This window comes from Scyliorhinus canicula, chromosome 3, assembly GCF_902713615.1.
Source record: "Scyliorhinus canicula chromosome 3, sScyCan1.1, whole genome shotgun sequence".
Classification (NCBI taxonomy): Eukaryota; Metazoa; Chordata; class Chondrichthyes; order Carcharhiniformes; family Scyliorhinidae; genus Scyliorhinus; species Scyliorhinus canicula.
In genome coordinates this window covers 26,568,153-26,588,675 of record NC_052148.1, presented here as the reverse complement: position 1 = coordinate 26,588,675, position 20,523 = coordinate 26,568,153, and the positions used below count along the sequence as shown (strand labels likewise).

The window sequence follows — 20,523 nt, the reverse complement described above, 5'->3', positions numbered from 1 at the left end:
CAACATCTCACGATTAAAGTAGAGCTTATTACAGAAGTTAATTGCTGCATAAAATTGGAAATGGCCACAAACGCAGACATGAACTCATGTATGGAAGAGGGAAGATGTACAGCTATTTTACATTTAACTACTTTACAAAGAGGGGGTAAATGTGTGGTAGCTCAAGCAGGAAAGGAGTGGACACAGATGGCATAAAAAAAAGAAAGCTCTAAACACAGGTGCCTTTTAACGTGGAAGGGACAGAATTATTTTTAATATATCAATATTATTGACTTCTTTGTTACAGTGGAAATTGTTAAACAGACCCAGGGGCTCAGAAACACTTTGCCCAATCATCTCCATACAAATTAAAAGTTCCCTGACATTTTACACAATTCTTTTCCCCAGCAATCTAGAATACCTACATATCTACAGATATTGACTCAGTTATTAAAGGATTGCCAAGCATAGCTCTGAATAAATGCTTCAGGGACAATCCCCAGTCTAATGTTTCTTTACTCTCTTAAGAGATGTGGGTGTCACTGAGGAGGCCAGAATTCATTGACAACCACTTTACTGTGGCTCTAGGGTTACACGTTGGCTATGTCAAGTCAAGGCAGCAGAGTTAATTTCCTACAGGACATTAGTGACCAGATGGGTTGTTACAACCATGACTGAGACTAGCTTCCTATTTCAGATTTTATCAATTAATATCCAACTTACATGGTGGGCTTTGAACACATGTCACCACACACAAGAAAATCTAGGTTTAAAATTCATTGATTTGCCTTAAGCTTAGGGCAGTTCGCCATTGTGAAAATGCCAATACTCTGGTCCAAAGATGATACAAACTCGCATGCCAAGTGTCAAAATTAAAGTTATGAATGAGGAATAAAAGCTGGCAAGTTAAAACACTAATTTCAGACAGATTGAATGCAAACAAGACGCACCTGCTTCCCAGTAAAGCCCTGGCAAATGACCTTTGTTGCTTTGTCTATGTAGAGGTTTTGCCTTGAGCCGGCGTAGCAGTGTCTCACTCCACTCCGCTCCACTGCAACTAATAAAAGGCCAATGTTAGCAACACAAGTCTTTTTTTGCACTGATTTATTACATGCTATACGGACTCAAGGAGGTCCGGTGGCAAAGTGCCAATTCACACAACACCAATGACAGTCAAGAGCCGACCCTCTGGTTACATGCAGCTTTGCTCACATATAGCCTTCAGCAACACGATACAAAGATGTTCTATCCCACCTCAAACTATATGATTTCCTAGGAGAGGCAAAAAAAAACTAATTAAAAACCCAGGCCAATTTTGAAAAGTAATTTGGGGAAATTCCTCTGAGATTTTGCAATCCACCCCCACCAAACACCATCACCAGCTGATCAAAATGAGTCCAAGGCATCATTTAGGCTTTGATAATTTGATGCATAAAGTGATGATCTCGGTCCTAGTCAGATATAGGTTTATCTCTCACTCATAAGTCTTTATAAACTTTATAAGCCTATCTTAACAAGGTTTTGAATGATGAAAGAAACTTAATAATTAACACACCAAAGAAATTAGCTACAAAATTGTATTAAACAGTACAGACATCACAGAAACAAATAATCCCCTGTGGGATAAGTGTACATTTCCACTATTAACACAAGATAAACAGCTAAACGTAATGCGCAGGGTGCAAAGAGTTCAAAATTGCTCTGGGATACTGAAACTAGCAATGTGTCAATGCTCCATCTTCATTTACCTTGCTTGAGAAACATTGAGGGCATATGAGTTTGTCAAAGAAACTTAGGAACAAATGCATTTGCTTGCATTTAAACAAACAACTTGCATTTATATAGCATCTTTATACAGAAAACCAAACTATCCCAAAGCACTTCATAGGAGTATTGTCCAATACAATTTGACAACTAAGGTTGACTGGCTGCTTCCCCTGGATGGAGTGTTCAGAAGTTGGAGTCTCGGGACAAGGGGTCAGCTATTTTAGACTGAGAGGGGGAGCAATTTCTTCACTCAAGAGGGCTGCGAATCTTTGGAATTCTCAATCCCAGCGGGCTGTGGAGTCTCATTTATTGAATATATTCAAGACGGAGATTGATAGGGTTGGGGCACTATGGTAATGAAACGATAAGGTGAGAAAGTGCTGTAGGTGTAGAAGTTCAGTCATTATGTTACTGAACGGTAGAGGCATCATTTGACCCATTCCAGCTTCGATTTCTTACATTTTTATGATTCATATAAGGAGATATTAAGACCTTCAGGGCGACACGATGGCGGTGGTTAGCACTGCTGCTTTACGGCGCGGAGGACCGGGTTCAATCCTGGCCCTGGATCACTGTCCGTGTGGAGTTTGCACATTCTCCCTGTGTTTGCGTGGGTCTCACGCCCACAACCCAAAGATGTGCAGGGTAGGAGGATTGGCCATGCTAAATTGCCCCTTAATTGGAAAAAAACATTATTGGGTAAATTTATTTTTTTTAAAGGCCTTCAGATAAAAGTTTGGTCAAAGAGATTTTAAGGAGTGCCTTAAATAGAGATCAAGAGGTTTCAGGCATCACAGCTAAAGGCATAGCTGCCAATAATTGAGCATTGTGCAAGAGGGCAGAATTGAGGCAGTGCAAAGGACGCAGGACTGAATAGGGAGATTAGATATAGGGAAAAGCAAGGCCGTGGAGGGATTTGTAAACAGAGAGGATAATTTAAAAATGGAAGCTACTTTTAACATCTCTTCCCACACCCTGGTTAAGTTTGTAATTTATAACATGATAACTTTAAATCAGTGTTACTAACTTTCCGTCAAGAGCCACAATTCCAAGAGTAGCCATGAGTTGAGAAAATGTCATTGAATTGTCTGAAGTCTATCCCTCTCTAGTATTCAGCTATTTTTATTCATAGACCTATTCCTTCCTCAGATCTTGCCTGACTGCCCTATCCGATTTGTTCCTTATTCATAGTTGGGTACATTTTTCTTTCCCAAACGTACAATGTAATTTGCGTTTGTCAGTACTCAATTCCACTTGTCGTTGGTCTCCCCAGTTGCACAAATCCTTCTGCAAATTATTAACTGCAACCTCTATCTCCACTGTCTTCCCACTTTAGTGTTGAAGTTTTGACAAGCCTATTACTATTAGTTTCAGCATGCAGGTCATTTGTATAGTGTAGAAACAACAGGAGCTTAAGCACTGAACACTGCAGTAACCCACTTAACATCCCCCCTGTCCGTGCTTCTCATCTCTCACTAGCACTCTGTTCCCTATCTTTAAACTGACTTTTATCAGGTGCTAAGTTCTACCCTTAATTTGCATGGTTCCCTTTTTAATTAAAAATCTTCCATGCAGAACTTTATACAAGGTTTTGAAGGTCTAAATAAATTATTTCATAGGAAATCCATCATCGACCTTCTCCTAAATCTACTCCAACTGTTTCAGTTATTCTTATGCAAGGACTCATTATTGATGTTAAACGTAGGAATAGCACAAAATGTTACCCATTATCAGGTAAGAACGGTGGCGCAGTGGTTAGTGCTGTTGCCTCACGGCGCCGAGATCCTAGGTTCGATCCTGGCTCTGGATCACTGTCCATATGGAGTCTGCACATTCTCCCAGTGTTTGCGTGGGTTTCGTCCCCACAACCCAAAAAATGTGCCGGGTAGGTGAATTGGCCATGCTAAATTGCCCCATAATTGGAAAAAATGAATTGGGTACTCTAAATTTATTTTCAAATGTTGCCCATTATCTGCACCTCCTACTCTCCACACGATGAATTCTTGTGGTTACTCACTTGCCAATAAGGTAGACAATCACAAAAAATAGAAAATAGTTTCTTTCTGTCCAAAGGGTAAAAAAGAAATGGATTTATTCAGAAAATGGAACTTGCTATCACAGGAAGTGGTTGGGACAAGCAACTTTGATGCTTTGAAAATGAAACTTGACGAGTACATGAGGGTAAAGGGAATTAAAGGCTGACAGGAGGAAGGTGGAATAGTAGGAGACCGGAGTAGGGTATAAAAATCAGCACAGATTAGTTGGGCTGAATACCCTGTTTCTCGGCACTATATATTTCATGTTATGGTTCTGTAATGGATTGACTTTCTATACGAGAGGTGGCCCAACCCTGTTTTGTAAACTGTTTTTGTTGGACACAAGAGGGAAAAGCACTGAATTCTGATGTCAGAAATATCCCACACAGCTGGACTGACTGCAAACTATTGGGGAGATGGTACCACAGTGGTAATGTCACAGAGCTGGTAATTCTACAGCCCAGGTTAATGCTCTGGGGACATGGGCTCAAATCACCATGGAGGATGATGGAATTTAAACAAAATCTTTTTTAAAATCTGGAATTGAAAGCTGATTGCAAAAACTCATCTAGTCCCTAATGTCCTTTATGAGGGGAAATCTGCTGTCCTTACATGGCCTACATGTGACTCCAGGTCCACAGCATTATGGTTGACTCCAGGGGCTGGTTTAGCACAGAGCTAAATCGCTGGCTTTGAAAACAGACTAAGGCAGGCCAGCAGCACGGTTCAATTCCCCTGCCAGCCTCTCCAAACAGGCGCCGGAATGTGGCGACTAGGGACTTTTCACAGTAACTTCATTTGAAGCCTACTTGTGACAATAAGCGATTTTCATTTCATTTAATTTAATTTTCTTAACTACCCTCTGATATGACCTCGCAAGCTACTCAGTTCAGGAGCAATTAGGGATGGGCACAAAATGCTGGCCTTGTCAACAGCACCCCTTTCCCGTGAAAGAATGAGAGAGAACGGAGGTTCAGATGTACACACCGTGTCCAGTCTGCGGAGGGTTACATGGGACCAACAAACAATGCCCAAGTGATAATGCAAACATCAATGCTTCAATCCAACGTGGTCAGGTTATGGATCCACTTCCAGTTACACTCTCAGAATCTTGTGAAGCTACCGTAGCAATTCAGAATTCAGTTAGACAGACCAGCAAGACCCAACTTCAATACAGTCTGCTAGCGATTCGCTACAGCTCAGTAAATGCACAACCTCACATATCAACTGGTCCATGTACGCCAGGATAGTGCCAAAGTTGATGCCCAGTCTAAGCGGAGTTAACTCATCTCTAGCACAGCGGCAGCTGAGGCGCTATAACTCACAAGTGATCCCTCCAAGAAAGGGCACGCTTAATTAGAGTCAAGGTTTTCAATATTCTGGAAGAACACTGATCGCTATATAAGGCAGCAGAAGCAGATATATTCCTGCAAAAGGAAAACAGAAGCTTTGCTTTTGTATCTGTGTAATCTATAGAATACTAAAACAATTATGCAATGTCAAAGTTATACAAGGCATTCTGCTCAGTTGGGAGCACCGTGTGCAGTTTGGAGTACTCTATCAGAGGAAGGTGTATGAAAGCAATGGAAAGGTACAGCCCAGATTCACAAGGATGTTGTGGCTAGTGTGACATTAACATTTATGAAGGGAGACTTCCACAACTGGAATTCCCTTTCACAAGAGCAGAAAAGCTTCAAGAGATTGTCAACATCATTAGGTGTTACAGGGTACACACTCAAGACAATCACAAAAGCATCTAGTAAGGGAATGAGATAATTACTTGGAAAACAGAGTACAAAAGAATTTGGGAGGCGAGCATGAAAGTAGGACCACAAAACCACAAGAAATAACAGGAGGAGGCCATTCGGCCCCTCGAGCCTGCTCTGCCATTCAATAGGGTCATGGATGATCTGACATTCCTCACGTCCACATTTCCTGCCCTTTCCCCATTGCAGCCATCTAAAATAGCCACCTGCAATTGGTGGTCAACTTGGACACAGGCAAGTACACAGCCTCTGTGAATTGCGCAAAGAAACCAGACCTGACCAAAACTTGCAACTATTAAAAGTCAATCACCATTTCCTCCAGTACAATAGAGTTTGAATTTAGGAGTTCCAGCAGTAGCAGGAAATTTGGAAAGGCCTACTTGCCTGGGACAATGATACCTGGGACCCGCCCAGCCACCGAGGTATCCGCCCCCTAATTGGCCAGGATCAATGAGGGTGATCGAAACCCTATCGATCCATTGGAGCTAGATGTAGGACCGCGCATAAGGGCATGAAAGAGAAGAAGGATTATAAGCCCTGCGCATTAGGGATCGGTCTCTTTTGGACCGGCCTATGTGCGACCAATTGCAGTATATCAACTAGCCAAGTTCAAGGACCCGCGATCACTCCCTGAAGGACGAGCCCAGCGAGACGAACCTGAAGACTTCCAAACGGCCCACGTGGCCACAGATAAAGGCCTTGGGCGGGATTCTGCGGGAATCGGCGGGGCGGGAAACTCTGGCGCCGAGGAGTGGCGTGAACCACTCTGGCGTCGGGCCGCCTCAAAGGAGCAGAATCCTCCGCACCTTCAGGGCTAGGCCAGCGCCGGAGTGGTTTGAGCCCCGCCGGCCAGCGGGGAAGGGGCTTGGCACCGCGCCAACCGGCGCCAAAGTGCCCCCGCCGGCCGGCGCGAGTTGACGTTTGCACGGGAGCATCAGCGTCTGCTGGCATCATCCCAGCGCATGCACAGGGGGTTGATCTCCGCGTCGGCCATGGCGGAGGACCACAGCGGCCGACGCAGAAGAATCAAGTGCCCCCACGGCACAGGCTTGCCCGCAGATCGGTGGGCCCCGATCGCCGGCCAGGCCACCGTGGGGGCACCTCCCGGGGCCAGATCCCCCTGCGCCCCCCCCCCTCCCCCCCCCCCCCCCCCCCCCCCCCCCGAGGCCGTCCCGCAGCCAGGTCCCGCCGGCAAATACCTGGTGTAACATACGCCGGTGGGACCGGCCGAAAACGGGCGGCCACTCGGCCCATCGCGGGCCGGAGAATCGCCAGGGGGGCCGCTGCCAGCAGCCGCTGACCGGCGCGCCGTGATTCCCGCCCCCCGCAAAATCCCCGGCGGGGGGTCAGAGAATCCCGCCCCCTATCCTTCGCACAGAGCCGGTCACCCCGACGTTAAGTAAAAGTCATCTTCGTTATTGGGTCTTGTTTATGCGTAGTCGCTTGTATCATTACATATAGAAATAAGTCTTGTGTTATAAATAAATACACTAGTTGTGTGGTCATTCGGTCAATATATGAAACAGCTTGTGGTTCACATAGAAATAAAGAAGTCAACACCGTAACACTGGATTCCCTTACTGATCAAGAATCTATCTCAGCCTTAAATATACACAAGGACTCTGACCCCCACAGCACTGCGTGGCAAGGAGTTTCAAAGTCTCACAATCCTCTTGAGAAGAAAAACATTCCTCCTCATCTCAGTCTTAAATTAGCACGCCTGTATTCGGAGACTATGCTCTCTGGTCCAAGATTCTGTGGTGTTATATTTGATGACTCAATTAATCGCCACAGAACAAAAATTAATAGGTGCTCAGTGCCCGTGTAATATGCCCCAGCAAAAGTCAGTGCCTCAAGGAAAATGAGGGGGAAATCTTTCATTGATAAAATGGAACAAAACAATAAAATAGAAACTAGAGGCACTGAAATGTCCAGAGACCACTCCAGTCCACCTAGGTTTAAAAAAAATGACTATACTCTCTATTAAAATTAAGTAATTGAAGGATGTAAAAGAAAGGAAAAAATGTGCGTAATGTGCATCTCCCGGCTCTCTTGAGAAATGGTTAAGCAGAATTGTCTATTCACCAGGTTACAGCGTTTGCAGTCATATCAAACACCACACACTAAGGTCTATAGTCATTACTGTCATTCAGCTGCGATGGGATGAGCATGAAGCTGCAGGGAGACCAGATGAGATGTCAAATAAAAGTGAGGCAGATCAACACCCACTGTCAACTGGGTAGTTTTGAGCCAGCACAGGTATGGAAGTACTGCAGGAGTACTTTAAGCTAATGGAGAGTGGATTCACTTGTTAATATCTCGTTGAGCTGACAGAAGCCAGAAACTAGGGAACACATAAACCCAGGGAGAACAGGCAACACACATGGTGTGCTTCCAAAATCTGAACAGACTGTTGATAACAAAAATCAGTGCTGACGGCACTGGATACTGCAACGGCTGTGGGCCCTGACAACATTCAGAAAATAGTACTGAAGACTTGTGAACCAGAACTCGGTGCACCGCTAGCCAAGCTGTTTCAATACAGCTACAACACTGGCATCTACCTGGCAATATGGAAAATTGCTGTTTGTGTTCTGTCAGGGCCATGCAGCTCCTGGCCAAGTTGTAGACTTGGTCCAAATAGGAAAGGAATAGGCCGGAAAGATGAACTCCAGAAATAAGTTCAGAGTGACTGCCCCTGAGGCACCATTTGACCGAGTTTGGCATCAAGAAGCCCTAGCAAAACTGGAGTCAAGAGGAATCAGGGAGAAAACCTTCACTGGTTGGAGTTATGCCTGGCGCAAATTAAGATGGTTCTGGTTGTTGGAGGTCAATCCCCCAAGTCAGTGGACACTGCTGCAGGAGTTCCTCAGAGTTGTGTCCTCAGCCCAACCATCTTCAGCTGCTTCATCAATGACCTTGCTTCCATCATTAGGTTAGAAGTGGGAATATAATCAGATGGTTGCATAACGTTCAGCATCACTCACGACTCCTCAGATACTGAAACAATTGTGTCCATACACAGCAGGATCTGGTCAATATTGAGACTCAGACTGATAAGTGGGAAGTGATATTCCCGCCACAAGAACCATGCACTGACTATCTCCAAGAGACCATCTCCACTTGACATTAGAGTCCATTAGGGACTAAAGGAGCAATCTATGGGTGGGGCCAGAGGATGTTGACAGAGTGTTGAACGAATACTTCACATCTGTCTTCATCCAAGAGAATGGACGTCTCGGCACTCTACACCATCATCCCCCATGACAACGGCATTGCTGCAACAGCCTCAGTACTCAACACCGACAACTGCCAATCTCCAGACGCATTTCTGCAACTCATCCGCTTCATTCTGGATCGCAACGTCTTCACCTTCGACAACAAGATCTTCATCCAGACCACGGAACAGCTATGGGGACCAAATTCGCACCTCAATATGCCAACATCTTCATGCACAAGTTTGAACAAGACCTCCTCACCGCACAGGACCTTCAACCGACGTCATACACCAGATACATCGATGACATTTTTTTCCTTTGGACCCACGGCGAAGAATCATTGAAACGACTACACGATGACATCAATAAGTTCCATCCCACCATCAGACTCACCACGGACTACTCTCCAGAATCGGTTGCATTCTTGGACACACTCGTCTCCATCAAGGACGGTCACCTCAGCACTTTGCTTTACCGCAAGCCCACGGATAACCTCACGATGCTCCACTTCTCCAGCTTTCACCCGAAACACATTAAAGAAGCCATCCCCTATGGACAGGCCCTTCGTATTCACAGGATCTGCTCAGACGAGGAGAAGCATAACAGACATCTACAGACGCTGAAAGATGCCCTTGCACGATCGGCACATGCCTCATCGATCAACAGTTCCAAAGCGCCCCGAAGTGTGGTACATTGGTGAGACCATGCAGACACTGCGACAGCGGATGAACGGACATCGCGAGACAATTGCCAGGCAGGAAGGTTCCCTTCCAGTCGGGGAACACTTCAGCAGTCAAGGGCATTCAGCCTCTGATCTCCGGGTAAGCGTTTTCCAAGGCAGCACTTCAGAACGCACGACAACGCAAAATCGCCGAGCAGAAACTTATAGCCAAGTTCCGCAGACATGAGTACGGTCTCAACCGGGACCTTGGATTCATGTTGCATTACATTCATCACCCACCATCTGGCCTGGATTTGAAAAATCCTACCAACTGCCCTGGCTTGAGACAATTCGCACCTCATTAATCTGGGGTTATCCCTATCTCAGGATCTGTAAAGAGTTCATTATCGGCAAATGCTCACATTCAAAGCATTGTCTTGCATCTTTGACTTTGTCTATATATATGTTTCGCTCGATCAGATAAGACTGAGGGGCGACCTGATCAAGGTGTACAAGATTATGCGGGGCATGGACAGGATGGATAGGGAGCATCTGTTCCCCGTAGATGAAGCTTCAGTCATAAGGGGGAGACAAGTTCAAGGTGAAGGGCAGGAGGTTTAGGGGGAATTTACAGTGCATTTGGTCCATCGAATCTGCACAGCCCTTAGAAAGAACACCCTAACTCAGCGCACACCTCCACCCTATCCCCGTAACCCAGTAAACCCAACTAACCATTTTTCTGGACACAACGGGCAATTTAGAATGGTCAATCGATCTATCCTGCACATCTTTGGATTGTGGGAGGAAACCGGAGCACCCGTAGGAAGCCCACGCAGACACAGGGAGAACGTGCAGACTCCTCACAGACAGTGATCCAAGCGGGAATCGAACCTGGGACCCTGGCGCTGTGAAGCAACAGTGCTAACCACTGTGCTACCTTTAGAGGGCTATGGTGTGAAAAGTAATATGCCTGCAGAGAAATCTTGTGACTTAACAACTGGGGCCTTGTAAGGGAAAATAAGCTTTGACGTTTGGGGTTTAAATGGAAGCCAAGGAAGTTGTAAATATGTAGAGTGAGAAGGCAGCTCTCACAGAGGTGTTTTAGTAGGCTAGAGTCAGAAAATATCTCTCAGCTTTGCTATAAGAAAACCCATACCATGCAGTATTGAGCAGCTAGTGAAGAAAACAAAAATTAAGAGAAGTTTCCAAGAAGTCTGAGGTTAAAGATACTAGAACAGAGATTTGTTCAGTGAAGACTGGGGCAGCAGGGTAGCATGGTGGTTAGCATAAATGCTTCACAGCTCCAGGGTCCCAGGTTCGATTCCCGGCTGGGTCACTGTCTGTGTGGAGTCTGCACGTCCTCCCCCTGTGTGCGTGGGTTTCCTCTGGGTGCTCCGGTTTCCTCCCACAGTCCAAAGGTGTGCGGGTTAGGTGGATTGGCCATGCTAAATTGCCCGTAGTGTCCTAATAAAAGTAAGGTTAAGGGGGGGGTTGTTGGGTTACGGGTATAGGGTGGATACGTGGGTTTGAGTAGGGTGATCATGGCTCGGCACAACATTGAGGGCCGAAGGGCCTGTTCTGTGCTGTACTGTTCTATGTTCTATTAAGACAGAGTTGAGAGGAAGGTTGAGATGCCAGAAAGACATCTGAAATGATATTCAGGTTTGTGAGATTTTACTGGTCTATGGAACAGGAGTTAACAATGGAACTCAGTTGCTGGATCTCAGAGTTTATGCAGAAGTTTTTAAGACAAAGAAATCCTGAAAGGGGTTGATGTAAAACCCTGGACTGGATTCACTGTTAAAAGTGGAACGGAAGCTTTGTTTGAAAGTGTCAATTGTAAAACCTGGACTGGATTTCGAAATGGAAACCGCCAAGAAAAGCATTTTCATGAGAAAATAATTTAAAGCATGTTTTTGGGAGTGGAGTTTGGAAACTCTCATGTGACAATCATCTGGGGGGATTCTTCAAAGACAGCCACAGATACTAACTTGGGTTCAGAGTGGAGTATGTATTTACCAGTCATCCTGTGTGCTGAAAAGGGGCTCTGTGTGTTAATGAGACCATTGGAGTTTACAATGTATTTTGTAATCTGCGTTAATCTTAAAATCTGTGTGTATTTGTTAAGCTAAAGTGGGAGTAAAGGAGAATTGCATGTCTTTTTCATGTTGTTAAAACTAATCAACAGTCTCGTGACTCTGTTCCTCCATATTTTATTTTAAAAAAGTAAAAGTTAGGGTCTTTTGATCCAGGATTCCATTCAGGGATCTTCCCGTCCAGTTATAACATCAATCGGGACTGGAATAATGACTCACGTCTTGACTCCCCAAAGCCTGTCCACCATCTACACGGCACAAGTCAGGGTTATGATGGAATATTCTCCATTTACCTGGATGAGTAAAAAGTCTGAATGTTCTCCCCGTGTCTGCATGTTTCCCCTCCGGGTGCTCTGGTTTCCTCCCACAAGTCCCGAAAGACGAGCTGTTAGGGGAATTAAACATTCGGAATTCTCCCTCAGTGTACCCGAATAGGCGTGGAATGTGGCGACTAAGGGATTTTCACAGTAACTTCATTGCAGTGTTAATGTAAGTCTACTTGTGACACTAATAAAGATTATTATTATTAAGCTCTACCAACACTCGGGAAACTTGACACCATCCAGAACAAAACAGCCGACTGAGGCGCAAATTATCCACCACTTAAAATATTCATTCCCTCCACTATTTCCACAGTGGAAGAAGGGTGTACATCTACAAGATGCACTGCAGCAGCTCACCATGGCACTTTCAATAGCACCTTCCAAGTCTGCAACCTGGGACAAGAGCCACAGATACATGGGAACAACATCAGCTTCAGGTTCCTCTCCAAATCACGCACCATCCTGACTTGGGGAAATATATCGCCGTTCCGTCATTGCTGGGTCAAAATTCTGGAACTCCCTCCGTAACAGCACCGTGGATGGACTTACACAAGGACTGATAGATAGAATTTACAGTGCAGAAGAACAGCAGTGGTTCAAGAGTACACCTAACCAGCACCTTCTCAAGGGCATTTAGAGATGGGCAAAAATGCTGGTCCACATCCCATGAAAGAATTAAAAAAACTAAATCAAGGAGGTGAACCAAGGAGAACCTGAAATTAATTATCCACCCCACCCAACACATGCTAGAATTAATCACTGAAATGCAGGAATAAAATGAGAAAATATTGGAAATACACAGCACCTATAAAAGGAAAATAAATCAACATTCTGGGCATTTACTGAACGATAACTTGTATTTACATTAACAACTTGTGTTTATACAGCGCCTTTAAGGTAATAAAACATCTCAAGGTGCTCCACAGCAGCATTAAAAACAAAATATATGACACTAATGCATAAAATATTAGAAAAGGCAGACGTCCAAAACCTTTATCAGAGTTTGGTTTTAAGGCATGTTGTAAAGGAGGAAAGAGAGGTGGAGGGTGGGAATTCCAGACCTTGGGATCCGGACAGCTGATGGCATTATGACCAATGGTGGAGTAATTAAAATCAGGGATGCTAAATAGGCCAAAATCAGAGGTGTGCAGAGATTTTGAAGAGTTGCAGGGCTGGAGACATTTACACAGATATATGGAGGGGAGACCATGGAGGGATTTGAAAACTAGGGTGAGAATTTAAAAATCAAGAGGTTGGGTCACCGGGAGACAGTCTAGTTCAGCAAGCACAGGGGTGATTGGTGAGAGTTACGACACAGGCAGCAGAGTTTCAGGTGACTCAAGTTTACAAAGGTACAATGTGGTAGACCAGCCTGGAGTATATTTGGAGAATGAGATAACATGGGCATGGATAAGGGCTTCAGCAGCAGAAACATTTGAGGCTGGGACAGAGACGAGTGATGTTAGAGGTGGAAATAAGTGATTCTTGTGACAGAATGGATTTATACTCATTCCAAACTGAAAACTAAACAATGAGGCATTTTAATAAGGATGGAAAAGGGAGAAAAAGGATTGGGGGTTACTGAACTTTATTTTTCTCAACCTGACTAAACGTTTGTTATTCTCAGGTCCACTAAAGGATGTACAGATTAACCTGCCATGTAAACGTGGCTTATCTCGTTCTCTGTAAAGACCTGACTAGCCTGTTTGTTTATTTTCAGCTTTCTTAGTTTAATATCCAGTAAGTGCAGCTTTTCTCTCTCAGTGCAGAGATTGGCGCAGAGCTACGGAGGGTGAAATCAAAGAAAATGGAGAAGCAGCTAGTGTTATTACAATTTAAATCATAGTTATGTGCAATTTGCATGTTGTGATCCACTCACAACTTCTCATTTTGCCCTCTTAAACTTGGAACACCTTCTAGTGGACCGATCGGTGGGGGAATTGTACAGATGGTGGTCCGCGGGGGGGAGGGGGTGGGGCGAGCAATTTGAAAGAATCTATTTTTAAAATTCGTTTTTAGCTGCTTGAGGACTCCAGATCTTGAGAGTCACACATATCCCAAAACGTTAATCTGCTGTTCGGTCTAAGCATGTTTTGTTGTGTCCATGATGACTGCCACATCTCCTACATTACAACAATGACTACACTTCAAGAGTACTTCATTGACAATGATCACAAAAGGCTCTATATAAATGCAAATCTTTATAATTACCCTGAAATATTTACTTTGTATCCCTCTCCTAATATGACCAGATCTGCTGGACAGCATTTACTACTTATATTTTAGATTTCCAACATCCTTGGTATTTTGCTTTTGATTTTCTTTTCAATAAAGATGTTCACAGAGCTACTCTTAATGGCCGCGCGTCAACTTCTGCTTCCAATACTCATCCGATTTTCCCTTAAAAGATCTCTGCTTGTGCCATGCCACATGACAAAATTTTCCAAACAGCAAGTCTCTTGTCAAAATAAATTCTCTTATTCTTCCTGCACACACTTAACAATTTTAAATTGTTGACCACTTCTCATTCTATTGGTGTCAATCGCGAGGACCGTTCAGCAATTTTGAGCACCCCAATGATTGGGCTTTAAAGTCATGGAGAGTGTGCACTGTAGATTTGCTAGGTTGTTAGCAGGGATGCAAAACCGCAGTTATGAAGAGAGGCTTGGGAAAGTGGATTTTCCCACTGCAGGGGACATACCTAAAAGGAGATTTAACTAAGATTTTTTAAATTATGAAATTTTTAAATTGTGCATAGGCAAAGAGTTAGCCAAACTTTTTGTAGTTTAACTTTCTCCCATCAGGATATGAATCCTGAGTTGATGAGCCCAAAAGGAGATAAAAGGGCAGTATCAGAGAGCAAATTTGCAGGGAGCCACACTAAGGGGCACTAGAAATCTTTAAATACCATGTTAACGGGGGTTGAAGAGAGACCTGGGACATATGTACAGAAACCATCAAAGTTAGCAGGATAACTGGAAAGGCCATTAAAGCAGCACACAGAATCCCTGGCTTTGTAAATAGAGGATCAGAGTACAAATGTGAAAACGTTATACCTAAACCTTTTGGAAAACACTGGGTAGAGCCCAGTGTATTCAATTCTGGGAACTGCACATTGGAAAGGATATCAAGGCATTGCAAAAAGAGATTTACTAGGCTGGTATGAGGGAAGTCAGACATTGACTACATGGGCAGATTGGAAAAGCTGAGGTTGTTCACCTTCAAACAGAAAATGTTAAGGGGTTTGCTCGAGACATCCACAATCATGAATGGTTTTGATGGAGTAAATAAGGAGAAAGTAATAATTTTTTTTAAATAGAAATTTAGAGTACCCTATTCATTTTTTCCAATTAAGGGGCAATTTAGCGTGGTCAATCCACCTATCCTGCACATCTTTGGGTTGTGGGGGCGAAACCCACGCAAATTTGGGGAGAATGTGCAAACTCCACACAGACAGTGATCCAGAGCTGGGATTCGAACCTGGGACCCCGGCGTCGTGAGGCAGCAGTGCTACTCACTGCGCCACCGTGCTGTCTGAAACTAATAATAATAATTGTTTATTATCACAAGTATGAAGTTACTGTGAAAAGCCCCTAGTCGCCACATTCCGGTGCCTGTTCGGGTAAGCCGGTACGGGAATTGAACCCGCGCTGCTGGCCTTGTTCTGCATTACAAACCAGCTGTCTAGCCCACTGAGCTAAACTATTGCCAACGGCAGAAGGATTGGAGCTAGAAGAGACGGATTTTAACTGTTTGGCAAAGGAAACAGCTGGTTATAATCCTTATAGGGTGGTTGAAGCTGATTAAATAGCAACATTCAAAAGGGAACAGGATAAAAACCTTAAAGCAGCAAATTTACAGGACGAAAGGGAAACAGCAGGGGAGTAGGACTAAATGGATAGCTTGAGGGAACTGTATTTTGTTAATATATTTATGTGTCGCCGCACTTATATATCAATCATACAGAGCTCGAGACTGAGCTTCCTGAGTGAAGTCAAGAGTATCTTTATTTATGTCAGTTTCAAAGTCAATTGATCAAGTCAAATTTCATATGAATACGGAATTTAAAAGTTGTTTGTCCAACACAAATAGAGATGTTTGAGTCGAATTTGAGGTACAATTCAGTTTGCAAAATGCACGATACAAAACTGGAACGAAAGTAAATAGCTGTTTGCGAAGCAAAGTAGAAATAGGTTTCATTGGTTAGGTTAAAATGAATTCTGAGAGAGCGCAAAAGGTTTTTCCTGGTCTCTTAAAGAAATCATAATCTTTTAGACTCCATCCCCTTTCTGACTGTGATTGGATTAAAATAATTATTATTCATATAATTGACCGAAAATGTCTGTCCATCAGGTTTTAAGAGATAATATGCCATGGGAAGATTTCTCTATGTTTCTATAATGTGGTGTGTTTGAGCCACCTGCTTTCCCATCATTTTCTCGAGAACTGGGAGGTTTGCCCAGTAATGATAACAATGCGATGTGAATAGTCAGTCTGAATACTGACTACCTTTATCAGATCTTTCTCATGCTCTCAGCATCTCAGCATTTTCTGCTGTCCTGGTTTACTATATGCACTAAATCATTTCCTCCCTTAACCCTTTATTACCTATAATAAAGTAGGTTTCTGTCATAGTTTCTATCATAGGGCAGCACGGTAGCATTGTGGATAGCACAATTGCTTCACAGCTCCAGGGTCCCAAGTTCGATTCCTACTTGGGTCACTGTCTGTGCGGAGTCTGCACATCCTCCCCGTGTGTGCGTGGGTTTCCTCCGGGTGCTCCGGTTTCCTCCCACAGTCCAAAAATGTGCAGGTTAGGTGGATTGGCCATGATAAATTGCCCTTAGTGTCCGAAATTGCCCTTAGTGTTGGGTGGGGTTACTGGGTTATGGGATAGGGTGGAGGTGTTGACCTTGGGTAGGGTGCTCTTTCCAAGAGCCGGTGCAGACTCGATGGGCCAAATGGCCTCCTTCTGCACTGTAAATTCTATGATAATCTATGATAGTTCCACTAAGGAACCAGCGCAATACAAAGGACTCCTGCTTTGCTCGACAATTCCAGGATGCCTCTCTTTAATATTAAGAAAAGTGCATTGATATTGGAGATTTTGCTCGAAGATGAATCGGTAATACTCAATGAATTTACGCAAGTTTTATTATCCGCGATCCAAGAAATTTCAAGAAGTGTACAGGTTATCATAGCAATACTTGCAAACATGAAATACCAAATTTAAAAATTCCTGCAGTATTAAAGCCCCAGTGACTGTCTCTTGAACCTAAATCTCATTTAATTTCTTGTTTACTGCGCGAGGTAAGGGATCAACATAGGTTATAGAAGTAGTATTGGTTTTCATATTGAAGGTCCAAGTACAAGATTACAATTTCTCTTCAATATCTGCTTTGCCGCAGCAATCCATTTTGTAGCATTTCACCTGCATAGAAATATTCTCTAATGTCAAAAGGCTGTTAATGATTTTTTCCAATGCAGTTAGCAGCTGGTGTTGGCTAAGCAGGACTATTCTGTCCAACAAAAGAAAAACAATTTTCAGATATTGTACACGAGAAATATAAAATGCGTCGGCAATGTGGATAACAACAGGTATCAGAGGAGAGGATCAAATAGCAAGGTCAAACCATTACACTGAGCCTGGATCAGATCAGTTTTCAAACACTGAATATACAAAAGGTATTGAAGAAAGAGTCGAAGTATTAACGCCCACCCAGAAACAGAAATTTAGGAAGATATCCATCGACCGGGAAATGCCTTGGAGAAGATGATGAGCTGGAGAGAGAGAGAGATAGAGAGAGAGAGAGAACAAAACATATACGAACTGATTTTAAAAAACTCTAATGGAATGGTGGGGATCTACAGATCAGAAATCCCCCAGCTTCAATTGTCAATCTCTACAATGTTTGTTGATCTCACCCATCGGAGTGGGACTGTTGCAGTTCACCTCAATCACATGGGTGAGGGAAGGAAAAATTGTTCAGGGTTCTCACTCTGGAAATACTAAGCCAGATTTGAGAAGTAATCTTGGGCAAGAACAGCTTGGGGGTTTGGCTGCAATATTCTCCAGAATCAAACTGTCTACCAGCAGGCTGCCAATGTGGGCAATGCTTGAGAAAGACCCCAGCAAGGAGCCAACACCCTTAGGATAGAACAGGGTCAAATATGTGAAGGAGACAAGACGGCAAATGGTACAAATGTGCTTCGAGCTATAGGGGCTCGAAATGTTTACCCTGTAACTCTCTCCATAGATGCTGCCAGGCCTGCTGGGTTTTCACAGCATTTTCTATATTTATTTTGGATTTCCAGCATCTGCAGTATTTCACTTTTATTATTACAAATGAGAATTGGCTTCCTTTTGGTCAGGATTTTATACATATTACATAGCTACTGTGATAAATTATTCATGCAGACTTTATTAAAAAGGCTTTGCCCGACCAGGCTGCTGATATCTCCTTGGTGGTTTTTTTTATTCATTTACGGGATGTGGGTGTCGCAGGTTAGGCCAGCATTTATTGCCCATCCGCAGTTGGACAGCACAACAGAGTCCCAAGTTCAATTCACAATCTGTGCTAAATTAGCCAAACCTAGCTTGAGCTAGGGCTGAGCTACAGAGCTTGCAAACAGATAAGCAGTAAGGTCAAAACCAGCTACGCCCAATTACTATCCACAGGATGGGTGTGGGGTTAGGAAGCAAGCGCATGATCATGCTCAATTTTTACGCCCCCAAATGGTTAAATAAGCTGCCAATGACCATGGTCAAGGCGTGAAACATGTTGGAGAAGAGACAATCCAACCAACTCCACATGATATTCAATGGATACACTGCCACTGTGCACTGGCAGTGGCGGGAGTGAATGTTTAAGGTGGTGGATTGGATGCCAATCAAACAGGACTGGATGGCGTTGAGTTTCTCGAATGTTGTTGAAGCTGCACTCATCCAGGCTAGTGGAAAGTCTTCTATCACATCCCTCATTTGAATCAAGCAGATGGTGGGCAGCCATTAGGGAATCAGGAGTGAATTTATCACTGCTGAATTCCCAGTCTCTGACCGGCTCTTGTAGCCACAGTATTTATACGGCTGGTCCAATTCAGTTTCTGGTCAATGATAACCCCCAGGTTATTAATGGGAGGGGATTCAGTGATGGTGATGCCATTGTATCATGATGTCCTGCAGCAACTCACTAAGGCTTCTTCTGTAACATCTTCTAAACTCACAACCTCTACCAGCTCGAAGGAAAAGGGCAGCAGACACATGGAGACAGAACCACCTGCGACACCAGGTTGGCATGAAGAATGGGCTGAACAGCTTTTCTCACCTGTACTCACTTTATATATATATATATAAGGGTGCTTTAATAACACCCTTCACCCAGTGTTCCAAGATATATCAAAGGAGTATCATTGAATCACATTGCAAGGTATTTGGGCAAATGCTTGGACAAAAAGAATGAACAAACATGAACAAAAAACAAACATGTTGGATTTCAACATGGTGTTGTAAAACTTGTTACTGGACAAAAAAAGGTCTTGAACTGCACTGTAGCACAGTGGTTAGCACTGTTGCTTCACAGCACCAGGGTCCCAGGTTTGATTCCCGGCTTGGGTCACTGTCTGTGTGGAGTCTGCACGTTCTCCCCTTGTCTGCGTGGGTTTCCTCCGGGTGCTCCGGTTTCTTCCAGAAAGACGTGCTGTTAGGTGAATTGGGGATTCTGAATTCTCCCTCTGTGGACCCGAACAGGTGCCGTAAAGTGGCAACTATGGGATTTTCACAGTAACTGCATTGCAGTGTTAATGTAAGCCTACTTGTGACACTAATAAAGATTATGAAACTTAAAATGAAGAGATTGTGAAGCGAGGTTCAGAGACAGCTTCCTACAGCTTCGCACATTAACAGCGAACACATGGCCACCAATGTTGGGGCAAACAAAATCAGGTATGTACAGGGCGAAAATTGAAGGAACATTAAGTTTTTGACGAGTTTAGGGTTGGAAGAGGTTACAGAGATAAAGTGTGAAACCATGGAAAGATTTGCCCACAAGTTTGAGTATTATACATTTGATGTGATAGACCTGGACTTAATTTAGGTCAGTGAACACAGTGGTGATAGGCAAATTCTGCAAGGTTGAATATGGCAGCAGAAATTTTGGATGAGCTCAAGTTTGCAGAGATAGGAACCCAGTCAGAAGAACACTGGACTGGCAATATTCCAAACAATTGTGGTAACAAATCATGGATGAGAGTTCCAGTCGCAGATGGACTGGAGCAGAGATCGAGACAAGCGATGTTCTGGAAGTGAAGTCACACAGTCTTAGTATCGGAAAGGGTGGGGAAATGAAAGCTCAACTTCGGGTTAATTAGAATATGGAGGCAACAGACAGCCTTGTTTAGCCGCAGGCAGTCGCCAGACAGCAAATTGGTGGTGGGAAAACCGTGAATGAAATAAACAGGCAGACAACCACCTTAAACATTCACCCCCTCCACCACCGTACCAGCCTCCCCGGACAGGCGCCGGAATGTGGCGACTAGGGGCTTTTCACAGTAACTTCATTGAAGCCTACTCGTGACAATAAGCAATTTTCATTTCATTTCATTTCACCGAACACGAGCAGCATGTTCCCTCTCTACCATGCACAATAGGACCAAGGCACCTTCAAAAGCAGCTTCCAAA

The 20,523-nt window shown here is 43.9% G+C and overlaps 1 protein-coding gene across 1 annotated transcript in view; it reads right to left on the bottom strand.

Annotated features, from left to right (window-relative positions):
* suclg1 (succinate-CoA ligase GDP/ADP-forming subunit alph) overlaps positions 1–20,523 on the bottom strand; it is a 78,321-nt gene that overhangs the window by 46,629 nt on the left and 11,169 nt on the right. The window contains exon 2 of the mRNA XM_038793232.1: positions 930–1,036. Within this exon, the coding sequence (XP_038649160.1) occupies positions 930–1,036 (107 nt within the window). The remainder of the gene's footprint in view (positions 1–929; positions 1,037–20,523) is intronic.